Genomic DNA, 23,417 nt, shown 5'->3' with positions numbered 1-23,417 from the left:
GCCGAAATTCACCGAAATTCCGGAACGGAATTCCGTTTCCGCCGATCACCGGGATTCTACCGAAAAACGAAATGGTGAACCCTGACTGGGAGGCGGACCTCCCTCCACCAGTACCACACCAAGGGCTACGCCGAGGATGACTGGATGAGGTCACCGACGATCGAAGCCGAGCAGAGGAACAAGACAAGAATTAGCAGTCCAGTTTTACGTCCTGTTATAGCGTGATAGATCGATCGCGTTACTATTTATTTCATACACTACTGCTGCTAGGTAATTTGACCTAGATAATTTAAGAGCCATGACATAAAAGAGTCGGTCTGTAATTTTATACAATTTTAAACTTAAAAAATTAAAGACTAATTTGGCTGTGAAGAAAATGGTAGATTCAATATTTTTATAGACTATTTAAACATCTCAATAAAATAGATTCAACAAACCAAAATCTAGATAACATTTTTTCAATCCATCTTCTCCGTCTTCATCTCCGTCTCCGACGGGGAGCGGGGCCGTGGCGGCGGCGCGCGGCGCAAGCGGCTCAGCAACGGCGCGCGCAGAGCACGCAGCGGCAGGGCGGCGGCAGCACAGCACCAGCGGCCCAGGGTGGGGCCCACGCGGGGGCGGCGCGGGTGGCCGGTGATGGGGAGAGAAGGTAGGAGAGAGTGGAGGCTACAGTTTGGAGATCTAAAAGTTGTGATTATTTGCACGGATCTCAAATTTTGGAAGACTGGGGTGGGGGAATCTTTCCGAAGATATATAGATTTACGCACACACCAGTCCTGAACGAATGGCCGTCAACTCGGGCACAGAAATACGGGCCGGAAATCAAGACGAATGATTATAGAAAGCACGGGCCGGCCGAGTGACAGCCCAGAGTCGCGCACAGGCAGGTGGGTTGGGAGAAGCCGTGATTAAAGAAGACAACGGGCCGCCGCAGCCAGTCACCAGCAGGCCACCCATGGGGCCAACGAGAAACGCAAACATTTACCACGACCTCGTTCAGCTGTTGGCTTGTTGCTTTTGGTGTGGGGGGGGGGGGGGGGGGGGCACTGGCCACTGGCACCCTCGCCGCGCCGGCCCGTGGACGGACTCACGGACGCATTTATCCTAAGCGAGAGGCAACCGTCATTTTGTACAAGAAAATTTTGCATATATAGAATATTAAATAAAATTTATTTCCAAAATTTTTTATAGGACTAATTAATTTATAATTGACTACCGCAATGCTACAGTAGTGGATAGTTGTAGCGCAGAGATTGTACTATAATAGTCTAATTAGATTCGCCTTGCGAAGTCATTGTGAAGTTAATTTTATAAAATATTTTTATTTAATAGTCAAAGTTGACTAATCCATTGAATTTCGAGCGACCTCTGCGGCAGCAGGGATCGCGTGCGTATCGGGAGAGCTTCTCTCCGCGGCCACAGGGCCATGGCCCATGGCGCCAGCCTCGCCAGCCCCTCACGCTGCAGCTAGCTAGCAGGCCTAGGCGTGTTTAGTTCCAGGCAAAAAAAATTCGATGGAATTTTATTAATTTGAAATACTAAATGAAGTGTATTTATAATTTTTTTTTCACAGATGGTTTGTAAATCGCGAGACGAATCTAATGATGCTAATTAATTCCTGATTAATTCATAATTAATATATAGTTACTGTAGCACTACGGTTGCAAATCATGGATTAAATAGGCTCATTAGATTCGTCTCGCGATTTACAACCCATCTATACAAAAAAATTTATAAATACACTTCATTTAATACTCCATACAAATATCAAAATATTCGATGTGATGTTTTTTGTGTTTACGGAGTTTACATGTAAAAATCTAAACAGGGCACTACTGCTAGTATCTTTAGCCTAATAACCCCCAAAGATACGCGTCCTGGCCGCCACGGCCCCGGCCCGTTTCCCGGCGGCGGTGTCTCCGCCGACGCCGAGCACGAGAGGAGCAGACCATGGATCACTTCACGTAGGAGTACGTCTTCACCGTGGGAGAGTCGAGAGTGCCCTTGCGTGCCAGGCAGCAGCAGGGACGTGACCGTCACGTGAGGGCCTCTGACCGGTGGATCGATTGGATAAACCTGAGCTCCGGCCTCCGGTGGGGTGGTGGCGCTGTGGTACGGTCGCGACAAGACCCAACCCTGACGGCCGCCCGGCCTGATGGTCTCTGCCGCGGCCCGGCAGCAGCTGCAAAGCCTGTCCGCCGTGGTGCCTGGCATCACTTCATCATCGAATGGACCCAGGAAGCAGCAGGCCAGCGGCAGCAGCGCACATCGGCCCTGTTTTGTTTTCCTATCATACCTATCGCACACAATTTCCAAGAAAAGAATTTCACATGCATAAAATACTAAACGAAATTTATTTGCAAAATCTTTTTACAGATGAGTATAATTTTTCACGACGAATCAAATGATAGTAATTAATCGGTGATTGGATATAGCGATGCTACAGTAACTATCCTCTAATCGTGCGGTCAAATGCCTCATTAGGTTCGTCTCGCGAAGTAGCGCAGGATTGTGAAGTTAGTTTTGTAAATTACTTTTATTTAGTACTCCTAATTATTAGTCAAAATTATTATACTACTTGTGCTACTCGAAAACAAATAGGGCCATCGGTGGAGCGCGATCGAGATGAAATGATGCGGTAGGAGTCGCATCGCATCGCATCGCATCACCAACCAGACCACGCTGCTACCCTACACGCGCTGATACGCACGCGAGGCAAAGGGCCCCCTTCAGTCCGATCCGGCCTGTCCGGTCCGGGCAGAGCGGATTTTCAGCCGCGGGGCAGGTGCGCCGGATTCGTGTACGGGCAGGATCGCGTCAAAATTCGTGAAGGACAGGTACGGGTGGAGTATTTCCGGCGTATTTTTGTGCAGGTGTTTTTTTTAATTTAGGAACAACCGGAGGCGCTTCTATCGAGGAGACCACAACGGGAGGCTTCTAGCTCGTGGAGGGGTGCAGCACGTGCATCGATGAGAAGGTAGCTACAATGTTGATCAACAGTTCAGGTACAGACCTCGAAGGAGCATGACGCTTCCAGAGAGTTGCACATGACACAGATAAGATTAAGCTAAGTTGGTTGCAGCTGTACCGGTAAACCAACAACAATTGCTCACGGTACAAATAAGAAATTAAATGCATATATTACTCACTGTTCAAATAAAGAATTAAACACATATATTGCTCACGGTACAAATAAGGAATTAAACGCATATGCAACAGTTGCTCACAGTACATATAAGAAACTAAACGCAGATGCACCGAGAATGCATTAGATTTAAATATTTCTTACTGTGCAAAAAATATGAGTAGGATACGTGGTGTCCGCACACATTTGATTGAGAAATATGATGCACACAATCGTGGTTGTAGCCCATATTCATTTTTTATTTTCTTAATCAAGACGCACACTTTTTTTCAGAGAGGCACCGCCCTCTAAATTGTTTAACAAGTATCTACACAAATTAGTGTACTATGTAAAATATAGTTACAAAATTGTGTGATGATTAATAGACTTTTGTGCAAGACAAACAAAGTGAGAAATGTAGAATTAATTTGCGAAAAGGTATTTATAATAATTTTTATAACTTTTAGTGAAATTAATTTAATTACTACAGCATTTTCAAGATACACACATATTTTGGGATGCTTAAAAATGTCCAATTATCTCGGTAGATAACATGTATATATTTTCGTGTAGATAGAAAATGTAAAATTATTGAACATGTGAGATGTTCAAACTTGATTGCACACAAAAGTAGCATATTGTTTTATAAAGTACGAAATGAATCAAGCAATATATGTGCATCTTGAACACTCAATTTCCCTCTAAAATAGTTCGAATAATATGGTGCTACTCCGTAAATTCTCTAATTAAGTATAATATAACTAAAGAAGCACATATACGTGTGCGTAACAAAAAATGATGCACACAAAAATTAGATTGATATGTATTTTTTTGGAGAAGGATGACATGTATTTTTGCTCATTGAAAAATACAAAGTCTTGAGCAATGCACCTATGTTTTTGCTGCACTCAACAATTAATTGCATTACAGTTTATTTCAAACAAGAAGGATGCAATTATATTTTGTTTAAACAATGAAACCAAGTTGCAATAATTTTCTGTAAACAGAAACTATTTGAATTATTCAATAAATAAGGGTGCACAAGATTATGGTTGAGAAATTCCAAAAAAACAAGATGCACATGATTTTGGGCATAACGGGAAGCCTGGACTCTTAGATAATTAATGATGCACATATTATTTTGCTGGCCAGAAAATTTTTAGTGGTAGACTAATTAGTCCAATAAATTTGGATGCACATTTTCTTGCACATAGATTATATTCTCAGCCATTACTAGGGGATGCCCATATCATCAATTTTTTTTGCGAGTAGTATCATCCCTAATTGATTTTCACTTTTTTGCATTTAAAGGATAATTTCTTTTGTCTTCTCACTCTTGTTGGATGCATGCGATGGGGAAGATGATACTGAAAGATTTGCAAGTGGGTCCTTACTGTTAAAAGGAGTGCATCACAGTAAAGAACGAGTAAAATCACAAAGTGTTTTTTTTCTATTGGAAAAAATGTTCGAAGCATGCTAAAATTCAACTAGAAGGATGCACAGATTTTGTGCAAATAAAACATCATGAAATTTGATCATCCAAATAGGATGCACCTGGTTTTTTGCATCCAACAATTAATCTAAGTATTTGCTCACCAAAGAAATTTTTGAGACGATGACAGATGAAATTTGGCAACCATAAATCAACTGAACAAAATCAAGAACGTAATCAAAGATTTACTCTGCACAATAGTGCATTGACGTTTTATAACTTCAGTTGGGCTTAATCTGTGGGTAGAGAGCTATAAAACGTACGAGAGAAATACAGGAGGGTATTGCTGAGTGCTGAGCGATGGCCGCTGGCTGCTACTTTCACTTAGCTCTGGTCACCGACATGAAGCCTGTGCTCGGCCTCGCCGTCGCGCAAGAGTGCAAGACACACGGAGGAACGGCTCGCCGTCGCGGAGCGCGCGTTGCTCCAGTGGACCAGCGCGGCCACGCCCCAGCGAAGACTCCAGCATCTGGATGCGGATGCTAGCTTCTTGCAAGTTGCAAGTTGCAACATGCCAACATGCCCCTGCCGCACTGCCCCTTGCTTTGGGAAATCAACGCCGCCGTAGCAATGAAGCTCGCTGTAGCTCGTGCCAACTGCGCTTGGAGGAAGAAAGAGAAGTCTGAGGGGAGAGAACCAAAAAGGATAGGCAAATCCATCCATATGAAATCGCCACTCGCAGGTCGCAGCAGATAATGGAGGAAGTGTTGGTGATATGTCCAAGAGGCCATCATCACAATACGGTTTAAAGGTCCAAGAGGATATTGATCCAAGAGGGATTAGAGTTACTAATGGGCCAATGAGATAGAAGCCCATTAGTACGCCCTATATATACGAGGGGGGCTAGGGAGGCGACAACCCTGAGAGCCGCGCCACCTCTTAGCCGCCGCCCATCCCTCTCCCTCTCGGCCGCCGCCCTTGCCGTGCGTGCGGTGCTAGCACACCGACGCCTGGCGTTTCATCCCCGTACGTGTGGACTCCGTGGAGGCGCTACTGCGACTGCTGCGCTGATCGGCTGTTGGGATCAAGTACGAGGAGCTCGATTCGTGGGACGTGATCGACTACTTTCTCTACATCGACGCGCGACTTCTTCCGCTGCGCTGCGCGTCTAGTGGTAACGATTTATGATCTTCTACTCGCAAGTATCTTGGATATATGCGGTAGTGATGCTAGCGTAGCCTACCCCGTTTTCCTTCAGTGGTACCAGAGCCATCTTACATAGTTTTTGGTCTGGATCTTTTGCATATAGGTGATATATTGTTGTAGTAGATTGGATCTATTACTTTTGCACGGTTTGATTAGATCAATTGGTCATAAGGGGTTAAAACTGGAGCGAGTTGATTGCGCGGCATGTGACAAAAGATTAGTTTGTGTTCTTTCTCTGTTATGCATACGACATGTCCCTACCGGCTGGAATCACCATCGGGACTAACTGTGTGCATAAGTCAGCAGATTGGACCAACAGATCGAGGTCATGTGTAGATGCAGTCTTCTCAAGTGCAAAGTTTGCACGGTCAATGTGATTGACCTAGTAAAAATTGAGGCATTATGAATGGCTCGGATTTGAGGTGATGCGATCACTCTGATAAGATTTTCATAGGGACCGCCGTTGCTTTCTTGCTGTAGAGGCTTCCTAAGCGCTACTTTGGTAGAACACGTCGTACGCCTAACTTGTTTTTGCAGGGTGTGATGTGAATGGTATGGCCTCAATGTCATGTGATGATGTATGTGATGATTTGTGCGGCCTGCGTGTCGCAAGTTAACACAACCGGGTTGAGGTTGCACCATTATTGTATAACGACCTGCGTGTCGACTTGTGATGTTTGAATCCTCATGTAATTATTTCACTAGCTATTAGATGTAGTAGCTTAGTATCTTTTCATGGAGGCTTCAATCATGACGGCGATGATGATCACCACAAGACAGGACGGATGGCAATGGAGGTCACCTTGGAGCCATGGCAATGGAGCCCAGTGTGATGCAAGAGGCCATACTATTCACAATATAATATGATTATATGCATGTGATGTTTATTTTCCTGTCATACTATTCTTTCATGCTTTTACATATGGTGGATGCTTTAATCATTATAGAATAGCTTCCCTCAGAAAAGGTTGAGTTTTTTTATGCCTTTTACCAATAGTTGCACCTATAAATTTTGATCGTTGTGTGGTAGGTTTACCAAAGTAGAGTACCCTCAGCTATCACTTTTGTATAGGGTGGATGCCGGACATTCACAAGCATAGTATTGGTTTACTCAGCAAAGCTATCAAAACAGTTTTGGGCTTTAAGGCATAGGGTTGGGGCCGGGGCATTGGATGCCACCCAACAAACAAGAGTCGCATAGAGATGTGATTAGTAATTTGTTACTTACCTGTATCACTACTTTTCTAGCCGTGATGCTAAAGCTCACTAGAATTTTAGTGATTATGGATCTTGAACCACTATATGTCATTAGAGGGAAGATGACTTTGATATAGTAGGTTGTCTTTTGTTAAATCAGTTAATGAAAGTCTTTACATAAACTTAGTGCTGAAATCTTGCTTTACTTTAATGTTGTAGATCATGTCTGCCAGTAACAATTCCGCTTTCAATTTGCATTCTGTTCTTGAGAAAGAAAAGTTGAATGGAACAAACTTTATTGATTGGTACCGCAACCTGAGAATTGTTCTCAGGCAAGAGAAAAAGGAGTATGTTCTTGAGCAGCCATATCCTGATGATCTCCCTGACAATGCAACTGCTGCTGATCGCAGAGCTTATGAGAAGCACTGCAATGACTCACTTGATGTCAGCTGTCTGATGCTCGCCACCATGTCCCCTGATCTGCAGAAGCAGTATGAGCATGCGGATGCTCACACCATGATCGAGGGGCTGCGTGGGATGTTTCAGAACCAAGCCAGGACTGAGAGGTTCAATATCTCAAAGTCCTTGTTTGCGTGCAAGCTGCAAGAAGGTAGCCCAGTCAGTCCTCATGTGATCAAAATGATTGGTTACATTGAGACTTTGGACAGACTTGGTTCTGAACTTCACCAAGACTTGGCTACTGATGTTATTCTCCAGTCGCTCCCGGCGAGCTATGAGCCTTTTATCACGAACTTTCAGATGAATGGCTTGGATAAAACATTGAGTGAGTTGCATGGGATGCTAAAGACAGCAGAGGAGAGCATTAAGAAGAATCCCAATCATGTGATGATGATTTAGAAGGGGAACAAAAAGAGGAAGCGTTGGACGCCTCCTAATCCCAAAGGTAAAGGCAAGGAAAAGAGTTCCGGTGGTGAGTCCTCGGGCTCTAAGCTAAAGCCAGCACCTAAGGCCAAATCTGGCCCTACTTCTGAAGATGAATGCTTCTACTGTCATGAAAAGGGACATTGGTCTAGTAACTGCAAGAAGTACTTGGAAGAAAAGAAGAAGAAGAAGGGAAGTGAGACTTCCACTTCAGATATAAATGTTATAGAAATAAATATTGCATTATCTTCTAGTGAATCATGGGTATTTGATACTGGATCGATGATTCACACTTGCAAATCGTTGCAGGGTCTAAGTGAGACTAGAAGATTTGCAAGAGGCGAGTTGGACGTTCGTGTCGGCAATGGCGCAAAAGTTGCGGTGTTGGTGGTCGGCACCTACCACTTGTCTCTACCCTCCGGATTAGTTTTGGAATTAAATAATTGTTATTGCATTCCTGCTTTGAGCAAGAACATTATTTCTTCTTCATGTATGGAAGAAGTTGATGATTTTAAGATTGTAATAGAGAACAAACGTTGTTCTATTTTTTGCAATGGTATTTTTTATGCTCATTGTCCATTGGTGAATGGATTATACGTTCTTGATCTTGAGGATAAATCTGTCTGTAACATTAATACTAAGGTGTTGACTATGAGGAAACATTTTCGCCCGTCGCAATGCTAAAGTCTGTTCGGATTCTCCTAGCAATTGCCGCATATTATGACTATGAGATATGACAAATGGATGTCAAAACCGCTTTCCTTAACGGACATCTAAGTGAGGATGTGTATATGAGACAGTCTGAAGGTTTTGTCGATCCTAAAAATACTGGGAAAATATGTAAGCTTCAGAGGTCCATCTATGGATTGAAGCAAGCATCTCGAAGTTGGAATATTGGTTTTGATGAAGTAGTCAAATGGTTTGGTTTCATCAAGAATGAAGATGAGCCTTGTGTTTACAAAAATGCTAGTGGGAGCGCACTTGTGTTTCTGGTCCTATATGTGGATGACATATTATTGATCGGAAATGATATTCTAATGCTTGAAGCCGTTAAAACCTCATTGAAAAAGAGTTTTTCGATGAAGGATTTAGGAGAGGCGGCTTACATTCTAGGTATTAGGATCTTTAGAGATAGATCAAAAAGGCTAATTGGATTAAGCCAAGACACGTACATTGACAAGATATTGAATCGGTTCAATATGCAAGATTCCAAGAAAGGTTTCTTGCCAATGTCACATGGCATTGCTCTAAGCAAGAGTCAGTGTGCTACGACACCTGATGAGTAAAAGAGGATGAGTACGATTCCTTATGCTTCAGCCATAGGGTCGATCATGTATGCTATGCTTTGCACGCGCCCAGATGTTTCCTTTGCTCTAAGTGTTACGAGCAAGTATCAGTCAGATTTCGGTGAAGCTCACTGGACAATTGTAAAGAGTATCCTTATGTACTTAAGAAGAACTAAGGATATGTTCCTAATATTTAGAGGCGAAGATGAGCTCCTTGTAAAGGGTTACACCGATGTTAGTTTTCAAACAGACAAAGATGACTCCAAATCGCAATCCGATTTTGTTTTCTGCCTCAATGGTGGGGCAGTGAGCTGGAAGAGTTCCAAGCAAGATACGGTGGCTGATTCGACGACAGAGGCCGAGTATATTGCAGCTTCTGAAGCTGCAAAAGAAGATGTTTGGATCAGAAAGTTTGTTTCTGACTTGGGTGTTGTTCCTAGTGCATCCAGTCCAGTGGACCTCTATTGTGATAATAGTGGTGCCATTGCATTAGCAAAGGAGCCTAGAACAACTAAGAAGTCCAGACATATACTGCGGAAGTATCACCTTATCCGTAACTTTGTTGAGAGAGGTGATGTGAAGGTTTGCAAGGTGCACACGGATTCAAACGTTGCTGATCCGTTGATGAAGCCTCTCCCACAACCAAAGCCCGTTGGGGGGGGGGCGACAGGGGCCTTCCCTTCTATTTAAGCCCTGGCCGCCATTCGCCGCCATTCCCTTTGTCATTTGAGCCTAAAAATTCAGGAAAAAAGAGAAGGGTGAGGAGAAGAAAAGCGGCGAAGCTCTGCCGAATTGAGTACTCCTGATCTACAGGTAACTTCCGTATGAATCCATTGATACTGTATAACAATTTAATTTAATTAGTGGATTAGCTGAATTAGATTTGGTGCTTTAGAACACTGGTTTAGTATTACAATTTGAGTACTATTACAGACTTTTTCAAATAAAATAATTATACATTAGAATAGAATTATGACAGTACCTTATTGATATTGCAGCATAAGGCAATGGCTGCCTCAAATTTTGGAGGATTTTCATGGACCGAAGAAAAATCTATTATAATACTTGATATCATGACCCATCTTGTTATCAGTAAGAAGTTGGATCCATTAGCGGATGATACGATAGAGATGGTGTTGTCCAAAGTAGTAGAGTTTAAAGATTTCACATTATTTCGAGGTATTACGACGCAAGATGTAAATGAACACCTGCTAGAACGTCGGAAGATATACATGAGAGTATATGAACTAACAAATCATCCTAATATCATTGGATTCTTACAAAGTTCTTGTAAGATATGGATGCGGCCAGAGGTGTATGAGATGCACATTAAGGTAACTCTCATTCAGTTCTAATCCCGTCCATCATTTCGAATCCATATTTATGAAACAGTAACATTATTTTTTTAATTTTATGCTAGGATTACCCCGAGGACACGGAGTTGATTAACAAAACGATACCAAATTTCCATAAATTGGTATGTATCTTCGGTGGAATTATGCCGCAAACTAGACGAAGGAGGCGGATAAGATCTTCGGGTGATAGTACTTGGCCTGCGCAAGAACAGATGCCCGGAGGTTTGTCGAGTCATGCTTCAGCACCTCAACCACCAACTTGTGTTAACTGGGATGACGACATGGATGACTTCATGCCCCCCAAACCATGACCTCCAACACATGATGTTCCTCCCCCAGTACATGAACCTAGAATCAGAAAGGAGACAAAGAGAAAGACAAGAGGTTCGTCAAGTCATGTTGCACCACCTGCAGCACAAACTTGTGTTAACTGGGATGACGACATGGATGACTTCATGCCCCCCCAAACCATGGCCTCCAACACATGATGTTCCTCACCCTGTACATGAACGTAGATCCAGAAAAGAGAGAAAGGGAAAGCCAAGAGGTTCGCCGAGCCATACTACACCACCTGCAGCACCACCATCTGTCAACTGGGATGATGACCTAGATGATTTCATGCCATGATCTATAACATATGATGTTCATCGGTTTAAGATGTATTCGCATTTAGTATTGTTAATGTTGTATTATGCTTGTATATATGTCTCGTACCGAACTTGCATTCACTGGACATGTATATAATGTCGAGTTTGAATCGTACTTAGTCGTAATGGAGCATCGAAGTATAAACATACCATCTATTGTATGTAATGGAAAATACGAGAGTGATCAGTGACGAACATTGAAATGTATAAATAAGCAGTCTACAGCTATCTCATTACAAATAAACATCACACAAATAAGAAATAAGAACTAAGAAATGCATTACGTAATGTGAACCACCAAATTTTACTTCATAATACAATGATAATGAAAAACACATCACACATGCAGTGGCATGTCAGAACCCGTTACAAACTACGGTAAACAGATTCCGGACTAACCTAATATGCCTTAGGTAATTAAAAAAACAGAACAAACACAACGATGCAGCATGTCACTAGCACTAGGGTAGTCCTAGTAGCCGTACCCCCACGTAGCAAACTGCGTTGAGCCTTCTCCTCATTATCCACCCATTGCAGGTGGTGCAGGCGGTGGTGCCGGAGGCGCAGGGCCCTTCTTCTTGTGACAAGGGCAGTTGCAGTAAGGAATAGTGCATGGTTCATCCTGTGAACCGGCTGCATTGCTGGTATCATCAACTTCGTCGTCTTTGTTACCCTCGCTCACTTCCTCATAATGGTTCACCTTGCATTCCAGATCAAAGATCTTTATCTGGAGGTACTCGATGAACTCCTGAACAGAATCAATTGGTGCAGGATCTACCCACCTAGTAAAACCACAGTTTTCTGGAGCATCGGAAGACTGTAAAATAAATTTCATGTAAGGTGTCTCATTGAAGATAAAGAAATGAAACAACCGAGTATTACCCATGCGTGTGGACATTTAAAGAAACGCCGACCGTCATCCATCCCGTCAGTGCACATCTGCACTAAGCAGTCCGCACCATGTCTGCATTTTGGCCACGGTTCTCTACGGTTATCGTATTATCGAAGAGAAGTTTTTCATTGGTAAATTCACTCTTGTGCTATGGCGGAAACTCAAACACTGGTTCCGGAAAGGAATCAGGTCCAAGAGGCCCCTCCCATATTATGGGGTCTCCCTTTCTTCCCCCTTTTCCTTTCCCAAAACCATAGTAATTCTTCCCGCTAGACCCACCTACAGACATTGGGTATACAATGAGGTTTGGTGTTTGAGTTGTGCTGGGAGTTCACAAACTTGGGAGTATTTATAGGCGCACAAAGGTCTGATACCCGGAGTGTAGAGTGTAAATGCACCTAAAAAACCTACATGACAACACAGTGAAGAGGCTAGCTGACCTAACACTGAAAAGGCTAGATTCGATGCTCGAAATGACTACTCGATGCATCTCTGTGCATGCAGACTCACAGCACTGCATTGCTGCCGCTCGGTCGATCGCGCCTAGATGCCGCCTTCCCCACTACACGCCACAGACCTTCGCTGTAGAATGACAGGTCCGTCGTCCTCGCCAGAGAGACTGCTTTGAAGGTGAGCTGGTGTGGTTGCCGTCTTGTCACATCTATTTGAAATGGTGGAAGGGCACTGCTATTGGGTCACGTATGTCTGGGCAAAGAATGCGACATTTGGGAAACCCATGATCGCCGTGCTGAGCAGTGGCAACCTGTGATCTCGTACTCGCAGCTAGATACACTATGGTTTCTATTTTGAGCTATTGGAGCGTGTAGTCGTCATCATCGTCGGCAGGTGAGGTCTCCGGATGCTTTTTAGTATTCTAGTGACATGAAAATGTGTGCTTTTTAGCAGCAGACCCCGATGTATTTCTTAGTTCTTAATTCTTATCGTTATATTAATAAAATGTGTGTTTTTTTAGTATTCTAGTGACATGAAAAGCTCCGAAAATATTAAAGACAAGTTCAAAGATTTCATAGACTCCCGGCTACAACTGCAAATTAATGGTAAAGGCTACAACACACAGAGTTAAGCTCTCAACTTAAAACATAAACAACTAATTGCAGTGGCATGTACACGCGACAAGATAATTTCTTGTTGCATCTAAACCTACCATGCCTTATGGAATGTAAAATGCCGGAATTACATGGTACTACTCTACTGAGTGCACCTAGGATATTTGCCCTTCCTAATTGCTTCGGCCCCGGCTTCCTTCGCACAGCGTGCCCTCTCTCGCTTTCTCTCCCTGTCAGCTTCACGTTCGGCCGCCGCCTTACGATCCACCTCCTCCATCCTCTTGCGGATCTCTTCTTGCTCTTTCTTGCGCTTCTCCTCTTGCTGTTCCTCGTGCTTCATTCGGCGCCAACGTTCTGCAGCCCACCTTGCTTTTTGTTCCACAATGTCCTTTGCCTGCTGCGACTGCACGGTGTCGAACCACTGCATAAAATCACAAAGAGGCGGAGGAGACTTTGTCCAACACAAGTTAGAATCATAACTCAATGTTAGGTCACAGAGAAAAATAGCGTATGTTCTCCTGCTACCTTGGCCCGGTCTTTGTTGTATCGCTTAGGTGGATCATATTCGTAGTTGTCACACATAAAGAACCTCATGTCGTAGTCATCTCCTAAAACCTCAGATTGCGTGAACTTGCATAACGAACCGCAGAAGCACATTGGCACATCAATTCATTCGGATATGGTGGCTTTACACTTGCTCCACGGAATGTAGGTTGATCCTGACGAAGACATTTGCGCTATAGTATGGTGCGCCAAATAACAAACAATGATTTAAGCAATACACATATCGTATACCAAATCGTTGCGTGAAAATATAGGTAATGTCATAATTCTATTGTCTTATACTATAATATCAATAAGGTACTGTCTTAATTCTATTCTAATGTATAATTATTTTATTTGAAAAAGTCTGTAATAGTACTCAAATTGTAATACTAAACCAGTGTTCTAAAGCACCAAATCTAATTCAACTAATCTGCTAATTAAATTAAATTGTTATACAATATCAACGAATTTATACAGAAGTTACCGGTAGATCACAAGTGCGGAATTCGGCAGAGCTTCGCTGCTTCCCTTCTCCTCACCCCTCTCTTTTTTTGGATTTTTGGTGGATTTTTTTAGGTCAAATGAGGAGAGAATGAGGGGGGAGGCCTTATATAGGGATGGCTGACCCGGTCGCCGGGGGGGGGGGGGGTGACAGGCCCCCCTGTCGCCCGCGGGAGGGGCGACCGGCCCCCCTAGCGCCTGTAGGCTGGGCCCACTGGTCGGTCGCCCCTGGGGTGGGCGACAGGGGCCTGTCGCCCGTTGGGGGGGCGACAGGCCCCTCTTTTTTTCTCTCCAGGGACTTTGTTGCAAATTTGAAGAAGAAAAAAAATACATTTGAGCCCTGTCGCCCCCGCATAGGGGCGAAGGGGGTATATTTTTGAAATTTTCCAAAACAGACATATATTTTTGAAATTTTAATTTTTTTTAAATATAAAAAAGAAAAAACTTCTGGGGTTGATGGACGGTGACCGTTGTTGTCAGCGTGGAACACTGTAGCTACAGTGTAATCAGCCCAACCAGCGCGGGCTTCTATCCAAACCGAACAGGATCCGTCGATCTCCGCGAGTCAATGCGACGGATCCGTTCCTCTGCTCCTGCTGCCTGAGGGGCCGTTTAGTTTCCAAAAAATTTTGAGACAAAAATTTTTTGGACCGTTTGATCACTAATTAGAAGTATTAAATATAAATTAATTATAAAACTAATTACACGGATGGACGGGAAATCGCGAGGCGAATCTATTAAGGCTAATTAATGTGTCATTAGAGGTTGGTTACTGTAGCACAGCATTGTCTAATTATTGCATAATTAGATTTATTAGATTCGTCTCGCGATTTCACTCAGGGGTTATGAAATAGGTTTTGTCAGTTATCCATATTTAATACTCTAAATTAATAGTTAAACGTTGCAAGTTACTGTAGTGTGTGAAAAATTTTGGAAACTAAACGGGCTCTGAGACCGCCTATGAATGCATCCGGCAGCCTGTCAGGGGCGAACCAACGAGGATTGGCGTAGTAGACGTCCATTGCAGATTTGCAGTTGCAGCAGGGACGGATCACGGATGCGCTCGGCTCCAACATGGCATCGGTGCAAATGGATACTGGTGGATGCTATCCGAGCAAGAGTTTGTGGACCTTTTCTCTTGTATTTTCGTTGCACCTCTTTATGTTACGTGGGAATATGTAGGGGTGAAAAAAAAGACAGAATGAAACACGGGACTAAAACAATGGCAATGCTTTTTTATCTTGATAGTTCTCATATATAATCCCATTCTGTATTGGGGTATTGTATTTCATTTTCTACTAATTCTTATAGTTTCCTTTAGTTCACTTTAAGTTGGACCGAATCTAGGCCATGAACTACTACCAGCTACCAAAGTACAGTAGCTCATTTTAAGGCCTGTTCACACGACGCTCCATAAACCCCGTAAACGGAAAAAAATGACACATCGAATGTTTCGACACATGCATGAAGTATTAAATGAAATTTATTTATAAATTTTTTTTGCATAGATGGGTTGTAAATCGCGAGACGAATCTAATGAGCCTACTTAATCCATGATTTGCAACAGTGATTCTACAGTAACCACCAACTAATTATTGATTAATCATTGATTATTCGTCTCGCGATTTACAATCCATCTGTGTAAAAAATTTTATAAATAAATTTCATTTAATACTTCAAATTAATAAAATTCTAACACAAATTTTTTCGTGGAACTAAACACGGCGTAAGTTGCATGTAAGAGCAAAACTAATAAAGTCGCCGGCCTGCTGGCGTCTCAGACTCCAGCTCGCAGCGGTGGGTGAAGGGCCCCACGGATGGCAGCCAATAGCAGGCAGGGGCTCCATCGCCTCTCCGCCGGCTGAAGCGGGCGAGTGGGGAAACGCTCGTCCATTTCTCTCTCTTCGCTTTTTCCTCTGTCACGTCGGATTGCGCCAGCTCCGCGCCGATCACTATACTTATACTTGCTCTACCATCAACTGCAAAAAGGACGCAGGAGGTAGCATACTGTCAGCAGGACGCAGGACGTGCATTGTGCCAAGCGAGTACCTAGAAGCAGGTCACGTCAGGTCAGGTCGTCAATGCTGCCTGCAGAGCCCTGCACGGTGTCACGAGCCTGCCTCGCTGAAAAAGCGCAGTTTCCCGAAGCGCACTCCCATCCGAAAAAACTCCAGAAAAGGGCCTAGGCTCCCACAGGCCACGGCCTACCGCTACAGGGGCAGAACCGTCACTTGGCCACCTTGTCGCTCTCGCCCTACGAGATCGCACGGCTGCGGAAACTCACGCTCGTCATCCGACGGCTCCCGCTGGCCCGCCCACGTCGCTCTGCCTGGTCGCCCGCGTGGCAGTGGAACAATAAAAAGGCGACCCCCTCGCCGGCCACACCGCCACGCACGCACGGACCCACGCAAAGCCCCCGCCCCACTCGGCTCGATCGATCGGCATTCAGCAGCTGCCTCAGGGTGCCGGAGAGGAGGGATGGAGGCCTCCGAGGTGGCCGCGATTGTCGGGAGGGTGGCGGAGCGCCTGTACGCGGAGGACTACGACGAACACGAGGGCATCGCGGAGGAGTCCGTCGCCGAGGTTATGAGCTGGCTCGAGCTCGAGATCGGGCTCGCCGCCGGGGCCGCGGTCCTGCCGCCGCCGCCGCGCCCTCCGACGACGCCGCCGGTGGTCGGGAGGGTGGCGGCGGAGCGCCCGTACGCGGAGTACTACGACGAGCACGAGGGCGTCGCGGAGGACTCCGACGCCGAGGTCGTGATGAGCTGGCTCGAGCTCGAGATGAGGCTCGCCGCCGTCCTGCCGCTGCCGCCGCGCCCTCCGACGCCGCCGGGCGCCGCGCTGTACGCCACGGTGACGGTGGGCGGGGGCAGGGAGAGCTGCGGGCCGTCGCTGTCGGGGCCGGCGTCCACGGTGATGGCGTCCGTGGACGGGCGCGCGGGCGCGCCGCCGCCCCCGGCGGTGCCGTGGCCGTGGCCATTTCCCCAGCCCGCGGCGGGCAACGACGAGGATGCCGACGACGAGTGGGTCTCGCAGCTCCTGACGGATGGGCCCGCGGTGGAGGGGCTGTACGGCAGCCCGTAGCGCGCGCGTACGGTGAGACGAGCGCGTCTGTGCTGCTGCGACGATGCAGGCGGCAGAGGCCGGAGTAGGACTAGTGTGGTCAGTGGAGAACCGGAGTACTAGTGCTTTGGACCGTAGTGTGGTGACTGACTGGTGGGCCGTCCTTGTGGGACCATGCGGCAGTTTGGGGGTTAGCAGTAGTGCAGTGCTGTACTCACTTGGGTGTTTTGGTGTACATAAACGACCAGCACATGGACTGCTGTTGCACTGTATGCAAATGCCGTGTTTGGTAAAAAACCCCGTAAAAAGGAAATTTTTTCATGGATGGGTGAAATTTTTCGAGACGAATCTAATGAGTCAAGTTGTACCATGATTGGCTGCAGTAACCACCCTCAAATCATGCGGTCAAAGACCTTATTAGCTACAGCACATGCTACAGTACCATAATTGTGAAGATTATTTTATAATTAGATTTCATCTAATATCTCTAATTAGTGGTCAAAGTGGCGAAAAGTTTTCATGCAAATGTTATGTTGGGTTGCACGAACAGATGTTAGGTGGAGGAAAAGGGCAGCAGAAGGAATGGGATGGCAGATGGTTGTCTCAGTGAGAAAAGAAAAAAAAAAGGGCTTGAAATGACACGCTTCTTTCATTTGGGTTCAAATGTGAGTAAGAAGTTGAAACACAGACGGCCAGACCCATACATGGCAGTTTTTAGTCTAATTGGATTAGAAGGGAAAACAGGGAATCCATTGTGAGGTGTTATATGAGTTTTTTTTTAAGGAGAGTTAAGATGAGTTGATCTATCACGAGTTCATTCTACGTATTTGGTTAGGATGGCTCCACCAACGTATGCATAGCAGAACATTACCGACTTGCTGTCTTTGCTGATAGTATGACCAAGCATGCAGCTCTCCGTTTCGAAAAAAACAAAAAAGAAGCATGCAGCTTCCCCCTTTCCATTTCATTCAGTTGTGTCCCAAATGTCTTTGAACTTGTGGCCCACTAAGGATCATTTCTTATCCAGTGGCCAGGGCCAGCCCGCACATGCTTTCAAGCCCAGGCCGACCTGCATACACGCAACTTTCAAGCCTAGACAGACCTGCTCTCAAAAAGCAAGAATTGGGCCCTAAATCAGGTCATTTACTTTTCATTTGATTCATGATATTCAATCTACGCACAGTATAATTTCTTTTCCATATTTTGACCCATGCATTTCACTAACAAAACGAGAGATTTCAAAACTCCTACCTCATCGTTTCCCACTCCCTTTCAAAAGCCACCTAATTACAAGAGCAACGAACGGTGGGTGAAATTTGTAAATGAAGCGCACACAAAAGTATACCTAGAAATTGTATTAGTAACGTTGATAAAATTGATAATAGTGGAGGCATGACAGTTTAAATGCATAAGGAAGCTTGACGTTTATATTCAAAGAACAGTAACTTGTATCCAGTTTTTTTTTTGGGTTCTTTTATCCCCGTTGAAAACTAAGCACCTCAAAAGCCCAAACTGCAAAGAATGGCCTGGCGCGAGTCAAAAACTCTAAAGCAAAAAGGGAAGAAAAAGGGTGGGCAAGTTGTGCCACCACCTGTGGACTGTGGTTGTCATTTTCTCATGGCCGTCTGAATGTTCTTCGCCACTTTCAGCAGCAGGAGCACGGTGCACTCACAAAGAAAAAGGATGGGGGTGTTTAAACCACCACACATTGCCTTTCGGCTTAGATCCTCCACTTACAGGCATTGCCATTCGAGCCTTCGAGGACTTTACTGCATAAACATCACACCTCGCAAAGAAAGGTAGATTCTACTCCACGGGCCGCACAGCACAAAAGTGCATTCGAAACTCCACCTCCGTGATGCTGAAGCATTGGATGCAGATCTCAAGTGTCGGTAATCTGCCAACACCGTAAGAACTTGACAATAATAGAGGACCAGCCACAGTAACAATGTAACATCTAATCAAAGCCAGCAGCTGGGGCAGCGGCTGTCATACATATCATTGCTTGCTCGTCGTTCCTTTTAGAAAACCACAGCAGTTGCACTCTCGAGTACAATAGAAACCCAGCCTTAACATCTCACCTACGGAACCGACATTGTTGGGGCAGTGAAGGTACAGGAGCCCAACTTTTTACATATGGCGGTGTTTCTTTCATGCCCTTCAAAAACAGGGCATGTCATCCTATGATGAGTCCCCAGCAAGCTACTACTATGGCCCTATTTGCTTCCGATTATAATCGGCTTATCGGTGGAAATGAGCGATAATCCCACCAAATGCTCTGCTCATTTTCGCTTTTGTTGTAATCCGCTTCAGAGATTTGAACTACTAGAAGCGAAAAGTGAGAAGCGAGAAAATCTTCGCTTCGCTTATAATCTAAGCGTGTCTGAGAAAAGCGGAAACAAACAGGGCCGACATAGCAAGACTTGAGCGTAACATTAGCACTGTACACACAAGACAGGAATTTCCTCAGGGGATTACTGCACATTTTACCTGATGATCAAGGGCAGGTCTCAAGCGGTCAAGCCCATATTGCCAGTGATGACATGGAGATTGCACCAAGGAACAATGCAATGTATACCGTCACTTGCTGTCGCACCGACCCTGTCATCTTTGAACCCAAGAAGTCTGCAGCAATGAGATCCACCAGTGACATGTATATCAGGATGCCAGCTGACACTGAGTCAAGAATTCCCTCAATCACAAGAGCCCTTGGGCTATTTGGATTGTAAAATGTGGATAAGCCTACCCCAGCAGCTATCCCTGCCGGTGTTGTAATGGCAAAGAATGATGCCATTAGAACCGCTGAAAGGTTCTTGAATTGTGCCTGTAGGGAGATAATTTGGTAGTGAGTCAACTGATAATTTAATTGAGAAAAGGCAGCATCACCAGACAGCCAACCAAAAAAAATAAACGTCAAGATAAAGCGAACAAGAAATGCAAACATGTCCATGCATTTTTTCAGAGCGTGTTTAGTGCTAATACGCTTCAATCAGTAAATGGACATCCAACCAAATTGTCATGCTTCCGCAAAATCCTATTTATAAAGTATAGTAGGCAACCATAACTTGAGAGAAAAGTCATAGATGACCATTTACATGAATAAACAAACAGAAACTGCAAGGGGAGAAAAAAAGATACTGCAACAAGTAAAATACCCAGTTATATTATTAAAGTCAAAAGTTTGAACTCTAGCATGCCATTACCATTTTTTGTAACCGATCAAGTATAAAAAGCAGTACAAGTATTGCCAAAATAGTAGTTTTGGAAACATTAAACAAATGATTTGGAAGGTCAATAGTGCAGAGGAGGTCTGAATTCATAATGTCAAGTGGTCACAAACATCAGTTTGCACGGAAGAAACAGGCAACTTGGAAGGTTAGTAAATGGAACAATTGAAAGAAAAACAACAAAATTACATTCCCCGCATATCAAGCTGAGGCGTGAGTATCAGTTGGATTTTTCCACCAATGAGGCAATGAGAAATCATATAATATATTAACTAAAGGAGTTCAACATCATACTCCCTCCGTTCCAAAATGTAAGTCGTTTTGACTTTTCTAGATTCATATATTTTGTTATGTATCTAGACATATGTTATATCTAGGTGCATAGCAAACACTATGAATCTAGAAAACCCAAAACGACCTACATTTTAGAACGGAGGGAGTAGTATCAAACAGTCTGTTTCAATGAGTGATGTCCCCCCAAAAGTAGTGGGCAACTAGAGACTGATAAATACACCAGCACCACAAAGAATAAATAACGCTCCACCTAAGAATAGCAACACCTAATTTGGGTTTGTCTTATTCATGAGGAGATATTGGAATAACAAGATAATTTTTTTGCATAAACAGTAAATTTAAAGCATAAATAAACTCGCCATGTTACTACTCTATTTATTCTTGCTCATTAATTTAAACAAAATTCGACATGCCATGATGGAACATCCACAAATTTAGCTTTTCTAAAAGTTTCAAGGACGGGGTCCATGCTCTTAAAGACTGATTCCCCAACCATCAAATTGACAAATGAGCAAATCCAGACGAAAGCAAATGTAGGACCTCGCACACATTACCAAACAGATCAACTGCTGGAAACTAGAGCAATCTAAATAATTCCTCTTCCATGTTCTTCACTATGTGCAAAATCATACATCATAAGTGCCAATAGAGCTTGGTAAAGTTTTATTGATCAAATTAAAAAATGTGAAACTGAGAATTACTCAATAGAAGTTTACTGAAATTCTCACCTGAGCAATGCACCCGCCTAATGCAAACCCCTCGAAGAACTGGTGGAATGAAAGTGCCGCGACAAGTGGCCTGATTGTGCACGGGCTCCGCGATACTCCCAGTGACAACCCGATGATCACAGAGTGAGACACTATCCCCATCTCCAGTATCTGCAACCAAGGCAATGGTGGTCATCACAGTGTGCTCCATGTCCATGAAGCATCAAAGCATCCCAAATGAGGTGATCAAACAACCACCTGTGACACGACGACAGACCGGACATGCTCCGACACATCCCCCTCTCGGCCCTCTACTTGCACCAGCTCGTGCCCATGGCTGTGTCCGTGTCCGAGCGAGTGTCTGTGGCAGTGCGTTTGCAGGAGCGGGGCCTTGCGCTCGTCCTGGACGACGGTGACCACGGTGATGTCCTCTTCGCTCGCGGACGCGGAGGCCGCCGCTGCGAGCGCGGCTGCAGCGGCTGCCTTGACGCGCGCGGCCTCGTCGCGGTGCTTTGCCTCGTAGAACCTTGTGGCGAGGAAGTCGAGCACCAGCGTGGCGAGCGCGGCGGCCATGGCGACGAACCCCGGGAACGGGAACCGCCGCCACGGCACGGCGGGGAGGCAGGGGCTGGAGAGCGCGTTCTGGGCGTCGTGCAGCATGTGGACGAACCCCGTGGCGAGGATGACCCCGGCCGCGAACGCCTTGGCCGCCACGAACGCGGCGCTGTCCGTGCGCATGGGGCGGCGCTTCCGGCCCGCGAGCGGCAGGCCCACCCCGAGCACCCCGGCCACCAGTATCGCCGCCATGGCCACCTCCTTGAGCCGCAGCGCCGCCGCGTCGTCGCGGCACTCGCCCCCCTCCGCCTTCTGCATCTCCTCCGCGCAGCTCGCCGCCGAGAGCGACGCCGCCATGAGCTCTGCACGCGCAACACATGAAAGCCGCGCCGGCCGTCAATCTCCGGACCAAACGGCGATAAACCTCGGAATCGAAAAGCAGCCGAATTGCGCACCATTGCTGGCGCTCAAGAACCGGCCGACGTGCCGGCGGAGGCCGGCGAGAGCCATGGCCGGAGAATCCAATCCCGCGACGGACAAAAGTCTCGGGGAAACCGGTTCCTCAGGCGACCGCCTTTTCCGACGCCGTGGATTCCTAGCTCCCCGTCTCACGCTAAAGGAACACGGCTAGTGGACAGAGAGAGGAGATCGAGAGAGAGAGGCGAAGTCGAAGTCGTGGGGAAAGACGAAAGAGTCGAGCGGAGAGAAGAGAAGGGGCGGACTTTGAAGAGAAGGGATGTCGTCATGGTGGCGGGAGTGCGGCCCAACCGCGGTGGCGAGGCGCCGACGCCATCGACGACGTGGACGGCCGCGGGCGCGCCCAGGTGGTCTGCGCGCGCGGGCGTCCTCCCCGAGGCATCCCGGCCGTCGGCGTCCTCGGCAGACGGCGGGGATGTCGCGTCCCGGTCGGGCGTGTCCGATGCGGGGCCTAGCGGCCGTATAACTACCTGGGCCCCACGTACGGAGGAGCGTGGGTGAGGCACGTGGCCCTGGCGGGGATACAAGGCTGATAGGTGGGTCCGCCTGATGCGGGGCCCAGCGGGAAGCGACTGAGGTGCGGGGAGAGGTCCGCGGCGGAGGTCACGTGCAGGCGGGGCGCGGCGTGGGGTGTGGATCGAGTCGTGGGGCCGAGGTCAATTGGGCAAACGATGTCGACACTGTGACGAGGGGTGGCGGAGCCCACCACGCCGCGCCGGCACGAGAGGTCCTCCTCCTCTTGGATCGCCGCGGTTTTTTATTTTTTTATTTTTTATTTTCATTTTTTATAAAAATATATTTTCGATTTGAAAATTTACAGGGATATACACCGGCCGCCCCGCTGCTGGGCGGCCGGGACCTGGCCGCCCCGTAGCGGGACGGCAGGGGCATTTTTGGAAAAAATTTCGCGGAGGAAATTGCGCGCAAGTCCTTGGGGGCCGGTCGTCCGGCAGCGGGGT

At 46.0% G+C, this 23,417-nt stretch overlaps 1 protein-coding gene across 6 annotated transcripts; it reads right to left on the bottom strand.

Moving 5' to 3' along the window:
- Window positions 1-18,654: 18,654 nt before the first annotated feature.
- LOC120697662 (zinc transporter 7-like) lies at window positions 18,655-22,691 on the bottom strand. Of its 6 annotated transcripts, none has more exons than XR_005684575.1 (6): window positions 22,437-22,691; window positions 21,685-22,343; window positions 21,448-21,597; window positions 19,945-20,022; window positions 19,689-19,823; window positions 18,655-19,095 (listed from the first exon to the last, which is right to left on the bottom strand). XR_005684575.1 is itself a non-coding variant. In XM_039980954.1 (5 exons), exons 1-4 carry the CDS (start codon window positions 22,489-22,491, stop codon window positions 19,717-19,719), a joined length of 1,170 nt encoding a protein of 389 aa, XP_039836888.1. In that variant the 5' UTR covers window positions 22,492-22,689; the 3' UTR covers window positions 18,655-19,095; window positions 19,689-19,716. The 6 variants fall into 6 exon arrangements, 4 of the variants coding, with proteins under 4 accessions (XP_039836888.1, XP_039836887.1, XP_039836889.1 ...); XR_005684574.1 differs by lacking the exon at window positions 18,655-19,095 and adding an exon at window positions 19,150-19,520; XM_039980954.1 differs by having other exon boundaries at window positions 19,689-20,022; window positions 22,437-22,689.
- Between the last annotated feature and the right edge of the window lie 726 nt (window positions 22,692-23,417).

This window comes from Panicum virgatum, chromosome 3K, assembly GCF_016808335.1.
Source record: "Panicum virgatum strain AP13 chromosome 3K, P.virgatum_v5, whole genome shotgun sequence".
Lineage (NCBI taxonomy): Eukaryota > Viridiplantae > Streptophyta > Magnoliopsida > Poales > Poaceae > Panicum > Panicum virgatum.
This window is presented reverse-complemented; position numbering and strand designations above follow the sequence as displayed.

Bases quoted from the DNA above. Each gene is read 5' to 3' on its own strand.
- LOC120697662 (XM_039980954.1), bottom strand. From the start codon at position 22,491: ATGGCTCTCGCCGGCCTCCGCCGGCACGTCGGCCGGTTCTTGAGCGCC. The intron at 22,344-22,436 runs GTGCGCAATTCG...TTGCGCGTGCAG, and splicing joins GTTCTTGAGCGCCAGCAATG to AGCTCATGGCGGCGTCGCTC. The intron at 20,023-21,447 runs GTGAGAATTTCA...ATCTCCCTACAG, and splicing joins TAGGCGGGTGCATTGCTCAG to GCACAATTCAAGAACCTTTC.